At 34.5% G+C, this 19,544-nt stretch overlaps 1 protein-coding gene across 2 annotated transcripts; it reads right to left on the bottom strand.

The window, feature by feature from the left end:
* Positions 1–2,151: 2,151 nt before the first annotated feature.
* Coa7 (Cytochrome c oxidase assembly factor 7) lies at positions 2,152–8,396 on the bottom strand. 2 transcript variants are annotated; one of them, XM_076211912.1, is made up of 5 exons: positions 8,198–8,396; positions 5,775–5,795; positions 4,802–5,085; positions 4,477–4,656; positions 2,152–4,318 (listed from the first exon to the last, which is right to left on the bottom strand). In XM_076211912.1, exons 1-5 carry the CDS (start codon positions 8,295–8,297, stop codon positions 4,196–4,198), a joined length of 708 nt encoding a protein of 235 aa, XP_076068027.1. In that variant the 5' UTR covers positions 8,298–8,396; the 3' UTR covers positions 2,152–4,195. The 2 variants fall into 2 exon arrangements, with proteins under 2 accessions (XP_076068027.1, XP_076068038.1); XM_076211923.1 differs by lacking the exon at positions 5,775–5,795 and having other exon boundaries at positions 8,198–8,388.
* Positions 8,397–19,544: the final 11,148 nt, after the last annotated feature.

Raw genomic sequence — 19,544 nt, 5'->3', positions numbered from 1 at the left:
TAATATATATTATAATTTAAGAATGATGTGTGATTATGTCAGCACTCAAAAAATTAGTATTTTGGACAAAGTATTCTTGACCTTTCTTGTGTGTAAGGCTAGGCCATCCTGTTTGGGATGCTGTTATGCCTGCATCAAAAGTTCAGTCACTTATTCAAGAGTGTTGCTAGATCTAAATGTTTACAGCATTTCCAAAACCCAAAACCAGCATTAAGAATCAATTACCTTGTTACCATTCTGAAAAAATCTTAATTACCTTGACAGGTACATCTATAGCTATTGTGGACAACAGCAATTCACCAAAAATACCTCGTAGCATTAAAAAATAGACATCTCAAGTTTGAAGTAACTTACCTAAATTAATACTTCTGATTAAAGCCACCCACCTAATCTGCCTTTCATCTCTCATCAGCAGTCTCCAGCCTCTATCTGTCTGATGTAATTAAATGTCTCTCTTCAATCATTATTATCACTCCCTGTTCTTATGACTTTTGTTATGGTATCTCATTCTTAGGAAGCAATACAAAGTGATGTACTAAATTTTTCATAAAATATTCTTTTTCTGTGCAACTACCTCTTGAAAGTCAGCCCAGATCCATGGTCTCCTAGAAACTCTCCCTTCTGATAGTTTCCCATAATTTTACATCTTCAAAAAGAGTATCAAGATAATTTTCAGTGTTTCAGTACATTGACACTGTCCCACACTTATGCATTGGTTCTTTCAAAAGGAAAATATCAAGATAATTTTCAATGTTTCAGTACATGAAGCATTTGAAACTGTTTTATTTCTATTCTTTCCAGTATTTCCTATGATTTCAAGGGTCTCTGCTACTACATCTTTTTACTGATCATCTATCTATATATCAAAATCCTTTTCCCTCTGATAAGGGAGGTAGGTAAATCAGAAGAATGTACCTATTCCCACCCATTTCACCTCTCCCATCTCAGCTCCTCATGGATGACGGGTCATCCCTGAATCCACCAACTGCCCTGGGTCAAACATAATGCAGCACAACAAAGTACATCCAGAGCAAGGACGCTTCACTTAATCAGCAACCCCCTCTCTCTGTCCCCTTGTGCAGAAAAAGAGAAGATGGGGAGAAATCCCTTCAGGCTGCAACAAAATATCATTCACACATAAGCACCACCTACCCCCCATTCCTCCCTTCCTTGCATAACAGTATCATCCATACACAGTCATTCTCTATTCATCCCTATCTCCTGCCTTCTCCCTTCCTTGCTCAACAGACATTCCCTTATTGCTGAATGCCTCCTTCACCACATCCATCCATTTCATCTATGGTCATCCCCTCAAGTTCGCTCCCTCCACCCCTGCCTTCCACACCTCTTTTGTTTATCTTTCATCACTCACTCTTTACCAATCTTAGTTGCACTATAATAGGAAGAGAGAGAGAGATGGAAAAGTCATACCTCATGCTGAAATGTGGAGTTGGGGGGGGGAGTGGTATTCTCAGGACTTGATATATGTTTGCAACAGACTGGAAGTCTACCAAGAAGTATGCCTGGAATGATGCAACCATCCTCAGACCAAGTGTACTGGAGGAAAGAGGTGAATGCAGTTTTGTGATGTTGCTGCATCTGTCCCCATTAACTGATAGCTGACATTCATATTTATTTTTCTCTTTCTACACCAACCACCCAAATATTCTCATATTCCTACTATCACAGACGCACTTATCTTCACAAACCACCATATGAGGTCTTTCAAAGCAAATGCTTTTTTAATACTTTCATTACAGCACTAGGACTGATGATGGGAAGCCACATGTGGTTCTGTGAAAAGGACATTAGGAAGAATCATTTCCCTGCCATTCACCTTTCAAGCCCATCAATACTTTCACATCTATATGATGGTGCAATAATGAAGGCACTTGGATTCTGGACCAGGCCCAGAATCTCTCTCTATCATGTTCAACTATCAATTTGCTCCCCTCTTACCCACCAGGGAATAAAAACTGACCCACATTAATACATCACTGACAAGAACACAATTTTCCTTCATGAAGAGACCTATACAAGAGCCTAAGCACTTTTGCCAAGTGATGAGGCTATTGGTTTATAGTCAGTCAAACAATTATCAGGTATTTTCAATACATATAGCACTATCAGGAAAACAACTATTACAGTGACTCCATTTTCCATTTTATTAATGTCAAAACTATGTTGTGAGTCAACTTCACAGTCATGCTCTGAATACCTTCCTGTGTTCATAAACAGTTCAATCAATCCAATATTCATCTTTGAATTATGTGATAAATCCCCAAGCCTCTGTATAACCTAGATGGTTTAATAAAAAATAGCAGTTATATTAAAATAACAGTGTTTATAATTTATAAACAATGTCCAAGCTGAGAAGCCCCCAACATGTCGTCATATATACATATTCAACTGTTATGACTAAGCAATATCTATCAAGACTGTTACAGAGCACCTGCCCCTTATTAATTCAGATTCTTGAAAAGAAATCAGTTTTGAAATTATTCAAAACAATAAATATTTACAGATTCTTTCCACCTCCTGCAGCTGGAATAGGAAAGGGATTATCCTGAGCTTTAAATCTTGTTCCCTTCTCACTCAATGCTTTGATTGGCTAACAATTAATATTCAGTTGTTTTCAGCTCATTTATGAGAAATGAATTCAGAATCATCTAAAATGTCTGATATAATCAATCAAACCTATCATATCTCAGGAGATCACAATCATTAAGAATGTGATCACTAAAACATATATTCATGGCTTAATATATATGCATGGTCTCTCTTGAAGAAGACTTATGGCTCCCAAGTAACTAGACACTGGACTGACTAACACATCAATCAAGAAAAAGTTATTCCAATGTCTGGATTTGGTAATGTATGATGAGGTTTTAGTATCTAATATGTTGTGAATACATTTTATTTGCTTCTGTGGTTAGGCTTATTCTATGTTGACATTTTTTACAGCTAGATGGTGAATTTCTCTGAAGGCCTGATGTCTGGATAGTCTGATGGAGTTTGAAGCTTGGTGGTCTGTCTTAGACATCAGCCCCACAGAAAAATCCCTCCCATGAGAACAGAAAATAAATAAATAAACAAATAGATCAAAATTATAATAATAATAATAATAACAATAATAATAAAAAAAACATACTAATATGCTTGCATTCTGGTTACCACCCAACAGTATGAAAGTACCAGCTACAGAAACAATCTTCCCCACATGCAACCACTGTAAAGAGGAAACTGAAAACCTAATCTTACATTGCCCCACACCCAGACAACAACACAATATTTCTCCCTTGAGTGACTCATGAGGTAGTTCAGTGACCATAGCCAGTTACTTGGAAGCCATGGTTCTCCTGCATGAGAGACCTGGGACAATAAACTTATTGATTGATCACATAGAGGTTTACATTGCATATGGAATAACCACCCAGACTGGTGGGAAAGCTGAATGTCTGTTAGCAACTTACCATGAATAGTACTGTTATTTGCTTGAAATATACTCAACATTTTTTACACCCAAAATTATTCTATGTTTAATCTAAGGTATTGTATATTGTACAAAATTATTACCCCGCAGTAATTGTGGTTTATGTACTGCATGATATACTAAGTGAAGTAAATTGTACGATATATCATTACCTGTAATCTATTACTGAAAGCTAGGTATTATAGTCAGTAAATGTTATATTTCAAATGAATGTCATGACAATTACAATAATAATAAAGATAATATGAGCATACATTAAATAAAATACTGTGACACAAAAAAGAAAGAAAAAATTATATGTTTTGTTGGGATTTGTAATAAGTCACATAAAAATTACAATATTTTCTGGCATATGACATAATTTTCTTATAAAACTATACATAAAATGGGGCTAATAATCCATATTAACAAGTCTCAACAGGAGGCTGAGTGTTTAACCTGGCCTTTTTTTAGGTTAAACACAACTATTTAGACAATTCTGAATTCCACGCATATTTTTCATAAATGAACTGACATCACTCATAAGCTAATAATCATTCTAAATGGGAAACACTTCAAGCTCAGATGTGTGACCCAAAAACATATATTTTTTCACATAACCACTGTATTGAAATCAAAAATAGCTGCTATGTTACAATGTCCTTCCACCTTTATTCTTTCAAAACCATAATTACTACATTCATACCTTACATTCTAATTTGCCTATGTTTGTTGGAATTGTATTTGATGCTGCTGTTTGAATTCATCCTGCATTTCAAGAGCTTTTTTCTTGTATTCCTCACTTTTAGCTTTGTCCTTTTCTACACCATCTCCTTTGTTATACATCTGCATGAATAAAATGAACATTGAGAAAGGACAAACTTTCTGGAAAAATCATATAATGCATGCATGATATAACTGTTAATGATGTAGTGTATAATAATAATTTCTAAAAATCATCTCAAGTATCAACATAAACATGCAAATTATTATTCACTTCTCACCTGTGATACATTGGCACAAGCATACATATTTCCAAGCTCACAAGCTTTTACAGAATATTCAAATGCCTTGTTCATATCTTTTACAATTGCATCTTTCACCCCTTGGATAAATAGTCCTGAGATGTAATAGCATGAGAAAGCATTATTGCTGTCACAAGCTTTCCCTAGAAGTTCTAAACCCTTAAAAAAAAAAGATAATTTAATCCTCTATTCATTTCTATTATCAACAACATTCCATACAAAAGAAAAAATTATGATATATCATCTCAATTTCAATTCATTATCCTTGAAACTACAATTCTGTGATATATTTACAAAATATTACCTTATCATAATCCTTGGTTCTCTTTTCAACAGCAGATGTATTAGACACACACATAAGTCCTCCATTTAAGCAGGCATCTGAATTACCAGCACTACATCCTTTTATGTAATAGGAGAAAGCATCATCCATATCTTGTTTGATGCCTTTCCCAAGGAACTTATAATTAGCAAACTTGTAGCAACTTTTGCCATGAGAGGCATTATCACAGTTGGCCCGATAAACCTTGGAAGCCTTCTCGAAGTCTTTTTTAACTCCTTCCAAATAATCTCCAAGCATGTAACAGCCTGTCAATTAAAATATAATTAAAATATTATTACATTTGATAAAAGATATAATGAAAAATAATCATCCCAGAATCATCAATGGTTCCCAAATAACCATCAACATCAACCAGACTGACTCATAAGTCACTCAAAGAAAACTTATTGTGTTGTCTGAGTATAAATAGGATGGGGCAGTGTAAGATAAGGTGTTTAGTTTTCTCTGTATGATGACTGCATCTGATTTAGTTTGTTTCTATAGCCTACAGCCCTAGTTTTTCACTTTACTTATAATTTTTGCATCACCTGCAAAATTGTTAGCATAGCTTGCTGTACCTTCCACCATGTCATTAACATAAATAATAATAAGTTCATTTGGCAATGAATCAATATACATGAAGTGCAGATAATGAAAAGAACACATAGTTTGAAATAACAATTACAAATTCTGAGGATAACACAAAAAAGCATGTAAGCTTATTTCCATTATAAGTGCTAGCACTGAATCTTGTGGAACTCCACTGGTGTGTGTGTTTGTATATTCTTATACACATATATATAATAACACTAGTGAAGCTGCTAGTTGGATTTTTTCTCTGAATTGAATGGGTTGCATTTCTGATGTTTTATGCATTTTCATGATGTAATCCTGCGAGATACACATTAGAGTCATCTATCTGCTCCCTACCTTCAAAACCCATCAATTTTCTCACCTTCAATACAAAGGTGATAGTCTGGAAGAGGACATCTATAAGCATTTCAGGCATGTAGCAGGTAATGGAATAAAGGAAGTAAAGGCGAATTTCAGATTAAGGAATCCAAGTAAATGTCTGGGGGGAGGGAATGGAAAGTGTCACAAGTCATAAGTGTATGGGAAAGAACTCAAGGAGATGACTACAGGATGAACCCCCAACACAAAGCTACCCTAGTATAAGCAACTCAATCATCAACTTGTGGACTATTAAACAGAACTGCCTGATCACAACAGAGGTCCACCGTAGCTCAGTCCATTGAAGATGAAATATATAAAACATAGGGATATACCATTGTATTATCTATTGTTAAATTCATACTACAAAATAAAAAATTAGCATTCATTTGGTAGGTTGATTTATTATCTCAATTAGTCAGGGGTCAATGTGGAGTGAGATGGAATAGTTCATGCTGCAGCCCATGCCATACCAGGTTCCTCTTGTAATTCCAAGTCTCTCCCATATCCCATTTTTACCTTTAGGGATGCAGACCCTAGGATGAAAAACACTACTCTTCTAGATTAAAAATAGAAAATATTGCTGTTGGGCACCAATCAAATAATAACCAAATTTATCTCAATTAATCCAATAAACACAGCATCAACTTTAATGATACAGTTCTAGTTATTGTCTATCTATCAATCCATCTATATACCATGGGTGGTAGCCAAGTCAAAAGGCACACCCACTCCCATCCACCACCCTCGTTTCCCTCTCATCTTAACTCCATATGGATGGGTTATCACTGTCTCCTGCCCACTGATCTGGGCATAGAAACAGTTAATGTCAGATGATTTTTTTTTTTTATCTAAATTAGAGCCTTTCATCCTCTGATGGATTTGAACTTTTCTCAATTAAACCACTAAGTACAGAATCTATTCAATTTTAGTCTCACTAATGCCAGATTCTGTTCTGGGTCAAGAACTATTTCAATTAACCCAACCAATGATGTACACTAATTATTTTGTTCTTCTGCGAGGGGATTTATTTAACTTTGAGAAACCCTTCACATCTCGTTGACACTTATTCCTGAAACTGTTCTCATTTTTGGCACATAATTCCTGACCGTATTAGCACGTAATCACAATAAATGTTTCTACTCTGAAACTAAACATGTCCATTTATTACCAATCATCCAATGCAATAATGAATAAAACAAGCAAAGCTTAGTTAGGTAGGTCAAACACCACCAGAGGCGCCACCGTCGATGACGAGCACAATAGCGCGTCATTTTATGCGCACGCCGTTCAAACGGCCAAATTTACATACCGCGGGAAATTTAATTAATAAAAATGTTGCGTGAGTGTATTTACTACGATCGTAATAAATTTCAAACATTCATATCATCAGTTACATGTCGGTCAATAAAAACATTAGATAAACATGGCGGCCTCCATTCAGCAGTATATCAAAAATTGGTATATGTTTCAACGTAAAAAATGAGCTAACATATTTATTGTGCGGGCAACTGACCATAATTAACCAAAACTACTAGTATCGTGGATTATTCTAATACCAAAATAAAGTCAGTATGTTACGGTAGAGCTGAGAAATTGGTTGTTTAAATTAGTTTTTTTTTCTATCGGGTCGGATTATCGGATAACAACATCAACATCCATCCCGCCATCTTATCTATCACTGGTGATATGGACCAAACTTCACTCTATTAAGTTTCTTACTATTATGTTATTAGTGTAATAGACTTATAGTTGAATTATTTTAAATATTTCCTTTAAAATGTGTGATTTTCATGTAATTTGATCGAAGAGAAGTTACGTTTTCATCCTCCGTAATATTACGGACCACAGCTACGATTCGTCCTGCCCGCTATCTATGATCACTGGTGGTATGGATCAAACTACACTATTAAGTTTGTTACTATTGGGTTATTAGCGTAATACCTTGCATATAATTGAATTATTCAAATTATTTTCTTTAAAATGTGTGATTTTCATGTAATTTTACGGTATTCGTAGCTGTGGTGGGTAATTTTGCAGAGGATAAAAACTTAATTATATGATCAAATTGCATGGAAATCACACATCTTATAGAAAATAGGTCAAATAATGCAACCATATGCTATTTTTTTATATAAAATTGTGCCTGTCAGTAAAAACCGTCATTGTTTACGTTTGATCGGCGATCAGTCAGACCGCACGTTTCGGCCCGATTTCCTCGGACAAAATAGGCCCGATTTAATTCCATTCAAAATGCAATATCTCGAGAACTAGGACAGCTAGATGGATAAATCAAATTGCATTATACTCATAGCGACTTTTTCCATCCCATGAGAACTACTTCAGCTCAAATATCAGGAATTCCATTTTCATATTGACCTAGCTAGCTTAGTAATTAGATTAGTTCTACTCGCTTCATTCACTTACTATCTGGTTTCTTCTCGTTGTAACATCCAAATCGGTACTCAACTCCTAAATTGTCTAACAATTCTTTGACTTCTTCTTCCTTTTTCATATCAAAAGCCATTGTAATGTTTAATTTTTGCTAGGGCATGGGTTACGGTACACCTTATAGTCTCGACCTTTACGCAAACATTGCGTAAACAAACATCAGCTGTTGAGTGTTTTGGAAACAAAATATATACCATACAAGATATTTCATACAAAATATATATTATATATATGCAGAGCGTATTTATAAGAATATTTTTAATAAAAACATTAGAATATATAAATTCAACTTTACGGAATTATTTCATAACATTTATCTTCCTCAAGATGAAACGCATATGATATCCAAAATGAGAGTACAGTATCCTATAGAAATTTAGTGGTAATAGAAAGTAAAAAAATAGAAATTCAGAAAAAACGACATAAAATATGACAACTTGAGGCTGCATAGGGTATAGAATTAGTGTATATTTTTTAAGTCAAAAAGATGTTACCATAAAGCCAGTTGAGGTTATTACCAATGGGCTTCTTCACCCACAATTGGAGATAGCCAGCCAAGGCATGCACCCATCCCATTATTACCCGACGCCCATTCCCTTTTTATTTTAGTTCCATTACAAAGCACAGAAGAGGAGAATTTTTTTTGGGGGTGCCAGCTGTTACCTGGCAAACATGTCAGCATGATTGCAAGACATTCGGACTACTGGATAATACAGTGTCAGCAATAGGAAATTTATATAAAAAAGGGCATACCTGGTACACTGGGTTAGGTTACCGCCATTAACCCTGGACAGGTAGCGTTGTGTCAGATCCGCACCAGGACGCTGCGCAAAACGCGTTTTTTGGTTTCTGCGCATAGACGCCTGGCGTGATCTCGCTTGTATTTCAGGGACCGTTAGTCATTCACCGGCCTCAGTGAAAGCAACATGTGTGTCACCTCTGGTCCGCCACCTGCACCCGCTATCGCCCTCCAAAGTTGTAAATGGTGCATATCTGACACCACGCTACCGTTACTCGGGTGAGTCACGCAATTGCAAAAGTTTTGCATTTTACATTACTGCATTATTACTTAGTGAAATAATTTTATTGTGTTTATCGGAAAATATCAGTGAATGGTGTAGCTACCCGTACCAATCGCCATATTGGATCGGAGGGCAGCGAAAATTTGATTTTGAGGCTAATTTCTAATTTTCAATTTTTTTCTATTATCAGATTTCAGCATGGCAAAGAGAAGCCATGCATATACCCTCTCTGCCCTTCCTCTTCTAATGCCAGGACCAAGCTTTTGTGTGGAAAGTGCCATAAACCTGCATGTAACTCGCATGTCAACTACATCTGTGACCAGTGCCATTGCGCGTGGTAAGTTTCACGAATGATTTTTTTTTACCAGTTTATACTTACTAAATATAATTTTTAATATTTTTTATCCTCATCTAGGGCCATTGTAAATTACTTTTGCAAAATTTCATGCATATCCATCAATTATTAGTACTCTAAATATGCCTTTCTTTTACGTAAATTGCGCACAGTAAGGGTTACATTGAAACTAAGCCTTTTTTTTTAGTTTATAGTCACTAAATATCATTTTCTAAGGTTTTGTCGTCATCTAGGATTATTGTAGATGACTTCTGGAAAATTTCATTCAGATCTAATAAGTATTACTACTATAGATATAGCCTTCCTTTCACACCAAAAATTTTAGTGATTTTGTACATAAAAAATTAACCGCTTTTTCTTTTCTTTACAGATTTTGCAGTTTTGCTCCAATCAACAATGTTTTTACATCAATCAACTCAGGAACTCTTCTACTTTTAAGAAAACACTCGTTATTAGTGGAATTTGGTATTCTAAAGTGTACAGTGCCTGTTATTTGACCAAATGTCTATTTTTACAAATTTTTTCGTAATCATGTAAGTGAAGTGTTATTTTTATATTTAGCGTTTTTTTCTCCTTCACCAGTAGAAAGTAGAGTCTTTATATTATTAGAATATAATAAAATAAATAAAGAAGGGCATAATGGTAACTGGGTATAAGCGCCCAAAGTGAAAGTAACAGATATGACACCACGCTACCTGTAGCGGGAGAGTTTGTCCACGCTACCTGTCCAGGGTTAACCATTACACTCCAGAAAAATATATAGAATAGAACACTCAGTCACAGGAAATACATATCCCAAGGATCAAACATAGCATAACCAAAATTACCCGTAAAAACTTCCAGATGGGCACCATATCGCATAATTCACAAATCTATAGAATTATACGATAAACGTATATTATAGACATAAATTAATCTAGAAAAAACAAAGAAAATAGGAGAGTGGCTTACAAAAGAGACCAAAAGGCCACAAGTCAGTACTCATTATACACTCATTAATTTAACACAAAGCTGGAACGTACAACGTAAGATGGAAAACACACGACTAAGGACAAAATCTCACATAATAAAATCAAAAGCATCACTAATTTACTCAGAAAAACACAGCTGACGAAAAAAAGTTCTATTCGTTTCGTGAAACTATCAGTTGTTTTAAGAAACTATTAAACAACTTTATGGATGGGGATGACAGGTGCTGATGGTTACGGAGCTGCCTAGTGTAGGCCTTATGGTCTCTTGCAGTCTCCTTCATTCTTATGTTATGTTATGTTATTTTTTTCAGGTCTCTTCTATAACTGTCCTTTTTGAGCTTCTTTTCATGTCCTCTTGTTTTCCTTTTATCCCAGGTTAATAAGTCTTCTCTGCCAAGGATTTCAATGCCTTTCATGATTCTGCAAATGGCCAATAGATCTCCTCTTTCTCTTCTTTGTTCCAGGGTTGGTAGTTTCAGTCTAGACAATCTTTGTTCGTATGTTAATTTTAAAAGTGTTGGGACCATCTTTGTCGTTGCTCTTTGTATTTTTTTTTACTGGGTGTCCGGTGTGACTATAGATGAAAATAATAATAATAATAATAGCGGATTTTTTTTATATAAAAAAATCTTGTTTCTTATGATTTTTTATTGTTTTTTTTTTTTTAATCTCATCCAAATTTGTTCAGGTATTAAATATTTAGTATATGAAACAGGTGTATGTTATTCATCCCTCCACATATGTGCATCTATCTTATTCAAAGAGGCATTAGACAGAGTATAAAAATAAACAAGTAATTGACCATATAAAGTCACTGTCAGATGCTGCAAGCCTGCAACAAGTGTAGATACTGTATATGGGCCAGTATGGCTATTGGCTGGCTACCTTACAAAATTTACCTTTTATCTTAGCATACTCTTCAAAGATTAAACACTCCAATTTCCCATAGTGACCCTGGACGTTGCCTAAACACAGATCCGCCACTTGGACAGTGGAAAAGGGGTTAACATAGTAATGGGGGGAAACTGTTGTACTCCCCGCCACCCATCAAGGCTCAGAGCTTACTTTCTACCTGACTTTTTGCTCGCTATCCCTTAACTTTAACCTACAATCATACATAAGTCCTTGAGATGCAACTCAGAAGCAAACCGTGTTTATTTTTTTAAACATTAAAAAAAATGGATATTTTTTTAAATAACTCATCAAGGAAAATAACCATATTACAATAATTTTTCTATATTAGAATGTCAAATAAATCAATATACCCCTCACTTAAGGTTTTCTATGGTGTTAGGGCACTTCCATTTTCTGTGGTTTCATGTTTTGATGTGTTTTATTTATTTTACAATGTACAGTTGCCCCACTTAGTTTTGGCACAGTTTTAAAAATGTTTCGGACAAGAATAGCAACTCGCCCAGTATTCTTTTTTATTACATTTTCGTGTCTGTTCATTTACATTTTTTTTTTTTTTTTGCTAAATAGTAACTACCTTAAAAAATGTGACAAACAGCGAAATACTCAAAATGGTGTAGCAGACGACACATTTTTCTTGACTTACTAATGACATCTATCACTCTTATTTGACAAGTAATACGATTAATATACGTTGCAGAGGAGAGAGAGAGAGAGAGAGAGAGAACGCAGGAATCCGTTCACGTAGTGGTCGATGGTAGACTAACAACCAGCTTCAAGCTGTGAGTGGTGTTGAGTGCAGTGACAAACTAACCAAAACTAACTCGTATACTTATAAGTTATGTTATAACCCTATTATTAAATCAATTATTTTCATTTATTTATTCAGCAGAGGGCTTGTGATCCAATTATGTTATGTATGATTGTAGGTTAAAGTTAAGAGATAGCGAGCAAAAAGTCAGGTAGAAAGTAAGCTCTGAGTCTTGATGGGTGGCGGGGAGTACAACAGTTTCCCCCCATTACTATGTTAATTAACCCCTTTTCCACTGTCCAAGTGGCGGATCTGTGTTTAAGCAATGTCCAGGGTCACTATGGGAAATTGGAGTGTTTAATCTTTGAAGAGTATGCTAAGATAAAAGGTAAATTTTGTAAGGTAGCCAGCCAATAGCCATACTGGCCCATATACAGTATCTACACTTGTTGCAGGCTTGCAGCATCTGACAGTGACTTTATATGGTCAATTACTTGTTTATTTTTATACTCTGTCTAATGCCTCTTTGAATAAGATAGATGCACACATGTAGAGGGATGAATAACATATTTGCACCTGTTTTTATATAATAGATATTTAATATCTGAACAAATTTGGACGAGATTAAAAAAATCATAAAAACAAGTTTTTTTTATAAAAAAAAACGCGATAAAAAACGTTTTTTTCATCACAATTAACATAACATAATTGGATCACAAGCCCTCTGCTGAATAAATAAATGAAAATAATTGATTTAATAATAGGGTTATAACATAACTTCTAAGTATACGAGTTAGTTTTGGTTAGTTTGTCACTGCACTCAACACCACTCACAGCTTGAAGTTGGTTGTTAGTCTACCATTGACCACTACGTGAACGGATTCCTGCGTTCTATCTCTCTCTCTCTCATCTGCAACATATATTAATTGTATTGCTTGTCAAATAAAAGTGATAGATGTCATTAGTAAGTCAAGAAAAATGTGTCGTCTGCTACACCATTTTGAGTATTTCGTTGTTTGTCACATTTTTTATGGTAGTTGCTATTTAGCAAAGAAAAAAAATGTAATTGAACAGACACGAAAATGTAATACAAAAAAAAAAAAAAAAAAAAAAAAAAAAGAATACCGGGCGAGTTGCTATTCTTGTCCGAAGCATTTTTAAAACTGTACCAAAACTAAGTGGGGCAACTGTACATTGTAAAATAAATAAAACACATCAAAACATGAAACCACAGAAAATGGAAGTGCCCTAACCCTATAGAAAACCATAAGTGAGGGGTATACTGATTTATTTGATATTCTAACAGAAAAATTATTGTAATATGGTTATTTTTCTTGCTGAATTATTCTAAAACAATATATATATATATATATATATATATATATATATATATATATATATATATATATATATATATACAGGTATAACGAAAATATCCATGATTTTTTTGGTCAAGGTAATTTTGTTTTTGTTTTTAAACATCACTTTTTTTTAGCTGCATCTCTAGGTGTGACTAATATTTTTTTTTACCATTACTTCATCCATGTAATTAAAAGCCACCTTTATTGATCTTAGTAAATTGTAGGTTTCCCCGACTATTTTGTTTATATGTTTGTCTGGTGACATGTCTTTGTTAATAATTATATAATTACTCCTAGGTCTTTTTTTTTTTTTTTTTTTTTTTTTTTAGCTATTTCTATTTCCTGTGTACGTGATATTCTTTTATTTTTTCCCCAAACTCTATCATACTACATTTTTCGATGTTGAAGTTCACTTCTCACTTTTGGCTCCATTCCCAGACTTTGTCCAGGTGTCTCTGTAGTGATTCACAGTCTTTTTCTGTACTTACTTTCTTTAGTAGTTTTGTGTCATTTGCAAAGAAGTTCATATAACATTCCACACCTTCATCCATGTCATTTATATATATATACATACATACATACATACATATATATATATATATATATATATATATATATATATATATATATATATATATATATATAACAAACATTATCGGAGTTAATACTGAACCTTGTGGGACTCCACTTGTCACATCTTCCAATTGTTTTTTCTTTTTATCTCTAAATACCACCCTCATTTTTCTCCCGTTCAAGAAATCTTCCATCCATTTAAATAATTTTCCTTGTACTCGTACATTTCCTGTTTCGAGTTTTCTTAATAGCTTTTTGTGTAGTACTTTATAAAATGTCTTTTTTTTTTTTTTTTTTTTTTTAATCCATGAGAGCACAATCTGCCCATCCGTCCCTTTCTTGCATTATATCTATTGACCTTGAATAAAAACAAGTCAAGTTTGTGGCACATGATCTTCCTTGTCTAATGCCAAATTGTTTCGGATTCAGTATATTGTTTTATTCCAGATGTTTAGTCTATCTACTTTTGACAAAATTTTCACATATTTTAGCTATTGTGCTTATAAGGGAGATCGGTCTATAGTTTGTTGGGTCTTCCTTATCTTCCCCTCTATATATTGGCACAATATTGGCAGTTTTCCAATCTTGTGGTACCTTTCCTTCTTTGAGTGAAAAATGTATTATCTTATATATTTTGTCCGTTAGTTCATCTGCCACACCAGAGACTACTAAATAAAATCAAAGCCCATGGCATAGGAGGAAAAGTGTTAGAATGGATTAGAGCTTGGATTAGTAACAGAAAACAGCGGGTCACCATAAATGGAATAAAATCTAGGTGGGGCAATGTTACTAGCGGGGTCCCCCAGGGCTCGGTTTTGGGTCCCTTGTTGTTCATTATGTATATAAACGACTTAGACGAAGGGTTAAATAGTGATGTTAGTAAGTTTGCGGACGACACTAAAATAGGACGCCTAATTAGGTCAGGAGACGACGCCCAGATTCTGCAGGATGACCTTAATAAGCTGTTAACATGGTCGGTGAAATGGCAAATGAACTTCAATATCTCTAAGTGTAGCGTGTTAAACGTAGGGCTACACAACCCCGAAAATAGATACAACTTAGATAACACGTTTTTAGAAAAATCTGAGTGCGAGAGGGACTTGGGAGTTCTGGTGAGTCCGGACCTTAAAACCAGGAAGCAGTATATTAGCGCCAGAAATAAAGCTAAGAGAGCATTAGGCTTCATTGCTAGGACGGTAACGAATAGAAGTGCAGAGGTAATTATTAAACTCTATCTAGCGATAGTTAGACCAATCCTTGACTATGCGGTACAGTTTTGGTCTCCGTCCTACAGAATGGACGTAAATTCACTAGAATCAGTACAGAGAAGAATGACCAAAATGATACAAGGACTCGGAAATTTGCCTTACGAAGAGAGGCTTAGGCACCTAAACTTACACTCTTTGGAAAGACGCAGAGTGCGGGGTGATCTAATAGAAGTGTTCAAGTGGATCAAAGGCTATAACAAGGGTGATGCAAACAAGGTCATCATAATAAAACAACAGGGCAGGACTCGCAGTAATGGGTATAAACTAGACAAATTTAGATTTAAAAAGGAAATAGGCAAGAATTGGTTTACTAATAGGGTGGTCGATGAATGGAATAAACTTAGTAACCATGTAGTAAGCGCTGAAACTATCAGTTGTTTTAAAAAACGATTAGACAACTTTATGGATGGGGATGGCAGGTGGTGATGGATACGGAGCTGCCTAGTGTAGGCCTTATGGTCTTTTGCAGTCTCCTTTATTTCTTATGTTATGTTATGTTCTTTCTTATGTTCTTATACATTCTTTTAGTGTCCAGTTCACAATTCTGTCCGGGCCGTGTGATTTTCTGACATCAATGTTCATTATTGTGTGTGTATGTATGTGCGTATTTACCTAGTTATATTTACCTAGTTGTATTTAACGGGAAGGGGAGCTATCCTCGTGGTGTCCCGTCTTCATATCTCATTTTATCTAAACTGTTTTTAAATTCATGTATTGTTTTTGCACACACCACTTTCTCATCTAACTTGTTCCAAATGTCTATTACTCTATTGGGAAAGCTGTTCTTTTTCAGATCTCTTCTATAACTGTCTTTCTAGATTTTCTTTTCGTGTCCTCTTGTATTTCTATCATCCTATTTTATTAGATCCTCTCTATCAATAGTTTCTATGCCTTTCATGATTCTATAAATAGTTATCAAGTCTCCTCTCTCTCTTTTCTTTGCTCTAATGTCTGTAGCTCAAGTTTTGCTAGTCTCTCTTCATATGATAGTTTTGAGAGTGTTGGTGCCAATTTTGTAATTGCTCTTTGTATTCTTTCAAGTTTTGTTATACATTTTTTTTTGTACTTGGTGAATACATCGTTGCTGCATATTTCAATCTTGGTCTTATCAAAGTGATTAGTATTTTCTTCACCATTTCTTCATCCAGGTATGTAAATGCCACTTTGATTGTTCTTACCAAATTATAAGTTTCTCCAAAAATCTTATTTATATGTTTCTCAGGGGACATATGATTCATAATAATGACTCCCAGGTCCTTCTCATTTTCTACCTTTTTATTCCTTCTCCCAATTTATGTGATCCCACTATTCTTTTTTTGCTTCTTCTAAATTCCATTGTACTGCACTTCTTAGTATTGAACTCCATCTCCCACTTCCTACTCCATTCCCATATTTTATTGAGATCACTCTGTAGTGATTCACAATCTCCTTCAGTGTTCACTTTTTTCAACAGTTTTGCATCATCCGCAAAGTTCATATAACTTTCAATTTCTTCATCCATATCATTAATATATATATATATATATTCTTTATATATATATAATATATATATATATTCCCCTTTATATATATATATATATATATTGAAGTATGTAAGACAAATGAGTGGAAGGGTCCTTGAGAATGTCCTGGTAAGGACGAAACGTCAGTGAATAAAACTCCAACTGTTCTTTGTGTTTAACTCACCACCCTTCCATACATATATGTATATATATACATATATATATATACATACATATATATATGTATATGTATATATATACATACATATATATATAGCAAACATTATTGGGGCCAGAACTGTTCCTTGTGGAACACCACTTATCACTTCATCCCAAATAGAGTGTTTGTCTCTTATCATCACTCTCATTTTTCTTTCTTGTAAAAAGTCTTCCATCCATTTCAGCTGTTTGCCCTGTATTCCTCCTGTAGTTTCTAATTTCTTAATGAAAATAGGCCAGATGAGACCCCTGGTGGTGGAGCAGCGAAACAAAACGTAAACAAGAGCATGGAGACCCCATTAGGCATAAGGAGATATTTAGATAATTACGAAGAAATACCATTTTCGTGATTTCGCTACGAAAGAGGTAACTTGAGTAGAATTATGGACATAGAAATGGAAATGAGATCTTTGAGAGAATTTGTTTCAAGGATCCTGGATCAACATGATGTATATAATAAAGAGATTAGTGAATTAAAGAAAGAAAATGCCAAAACAAGTCGGGAAGGGAATAAAAAAAAAAAAAAAAAAGAGGTAAAAGGTAAAAGGTGAAAATTAGGAATTGAAAAGCAAAGATACCGCAAATAATACAACAATAAAACAAGTGAATGAACAAATGAAGGCAATGACCGAAAAAGTTGGAGGAGGTATAGGCGATGAAAAAATACAACTCAAGGAGGAATGGAAAGAAAATCACGAAGAAGATAAGGTATCTTTTAAAGAAATTGTTTAGCAACAAATACAAGAGAAAGCTAAGGAAACAGTTATTCAGGCAATAAAAGAAAAGGAAAAATTGGTGAGAGATACAGCAGACAAAAAGAAGTGTACAGTAGTATTTGGTCTAAAAAAAAAAAAAAAAAAAAAAAAGTCCAGTAAGATTCGTCAGGGACAAAGAAGAAGAAAAAAAAAACAGTAAAATATGTTTTGAGAGTAATACATTATAAAAAGCAAGACTTAGAAAAGAAAATAGAAGGAAATCGACTCCTAAATATCAAACTAAGGTCACAAAGGGCAGCGGAAGAGATACTAGCAAGAATAGGTAAGTGAGGTAATGTTGAACACTCTAAAGATGTATGGATAAAAATAGATATGAACCTTGAGGAAAGAGAAAGAGAGAAGACATTAAGAAGCGATCTAGAGAGAGAGAGAGAGAGAGAGAGAGAGAGAGAGAGAGAGAGAGAGAGAGAGAGAGAGAGAGAGAGAGAGAGAGAGAGAGAGAGAGAGAGAGAGAGAGAGAGAGAGAGAGAGAGAGAGAGAAGAACGGAGACCGAGAAAAAGAAGTTCTTTTGAAGAGTGTTAGACGTGAGATTGAGAAAATGGTATCTTCAAGAAAAGGAAACGAAAGTAACAAAGAGGTGGAGAGCACAGAAAATTAAAAGTGGCTTATACTAATATAAATTGTTTAATTTCAGAATTAAATGAGCTCAATGATTACTTGTCAGAAGCAATACCTGACATAATGGCAATTGTAGAGACATTATTAAAGCATTCACTATCACGTAACAGTATTGGAAATGGATTATATAATCACTGGGTTAGAAATAGAGAGGAAAAAGAAGGTGGATGGGTCATGTTCCTGTCTAAGAAAAATTCAAATGTGACGAAGGTTACAAATGGAGAGAACAATGTGGAAATGATCACGATAAGAGTTGAAGATAAGGACATGAAAAAGAGAGTATTTGTGGTGATATATCTACCCCCCAAAACGGGTTGTTGGAAAGAGGGAGATTACTCTAAAATGTTAGAAGGTACAAGGATTTCATTAAATGGGGTGCTGAAACATTAAGGAAACGTGGTACTTATGGGAGGTTTTAACTGTAAAGAAATATGTTGAGAAGAGATGGCAGTGAAAGTTTGAGAGAAATGATGGGGAAATATATTACTTGACATGACTATAGAATAAAAATGACACAATGGGTAAAGGAAAACACCAGATATAGAAATAATGAAGAACGTGGTACTTATGGGATATTTTAACTGTAAAGAAAAATATTGGGAAGAGATGACAGTGAAAGGTTGAGAGAAATTATGGGGAAATGTATTACTTGGCATGACTATGGAATATACAATGACACAATGGGTAAAGGAAAACACCAGATATAGAAATAATGAAGAACCGTCAAGACTGGATTTATTCTTTACGTCAGAACCTGAAATTGTGGATAAAATTGAATACAAGACACCAATTGGGAAGAATGACCGCATATTATTTTAACTAGAACAAAAGGAGGAAATATATATGGAGAGAAATGAGCAATACAGAAAAGAGAGACTGGTATATAGTAAAACGGACTTTGTAAAACTTAAGAATTTTTTCAAGAAGCAAGTTGGGGGTAAATTTCCCAATAAAAAGACGCCAGTGGAAGAAAAATGGAAGATTTTGATGGAAA

Source organism: Oratosquilla oratoria, chromosome 2 (genome assembly GCF_046742065.1).
Source record: "Oratosquilla oratoria isolate Oo_2021 chromosome 2, ASM4674206v1, whole genome shotgun sequence".
NCBI classification, from domain to species: Eukaryota; Metazoa; Arthropoda; class Malacostraca; order Stomatopoda; family Squillidae; genus Oratosquilla; species Oratosquilla oratoria.
Note: the sequence above shows the minus strand (reverse complement) of the source record. Positions and strands in the feature narration are given on the sequence as shown.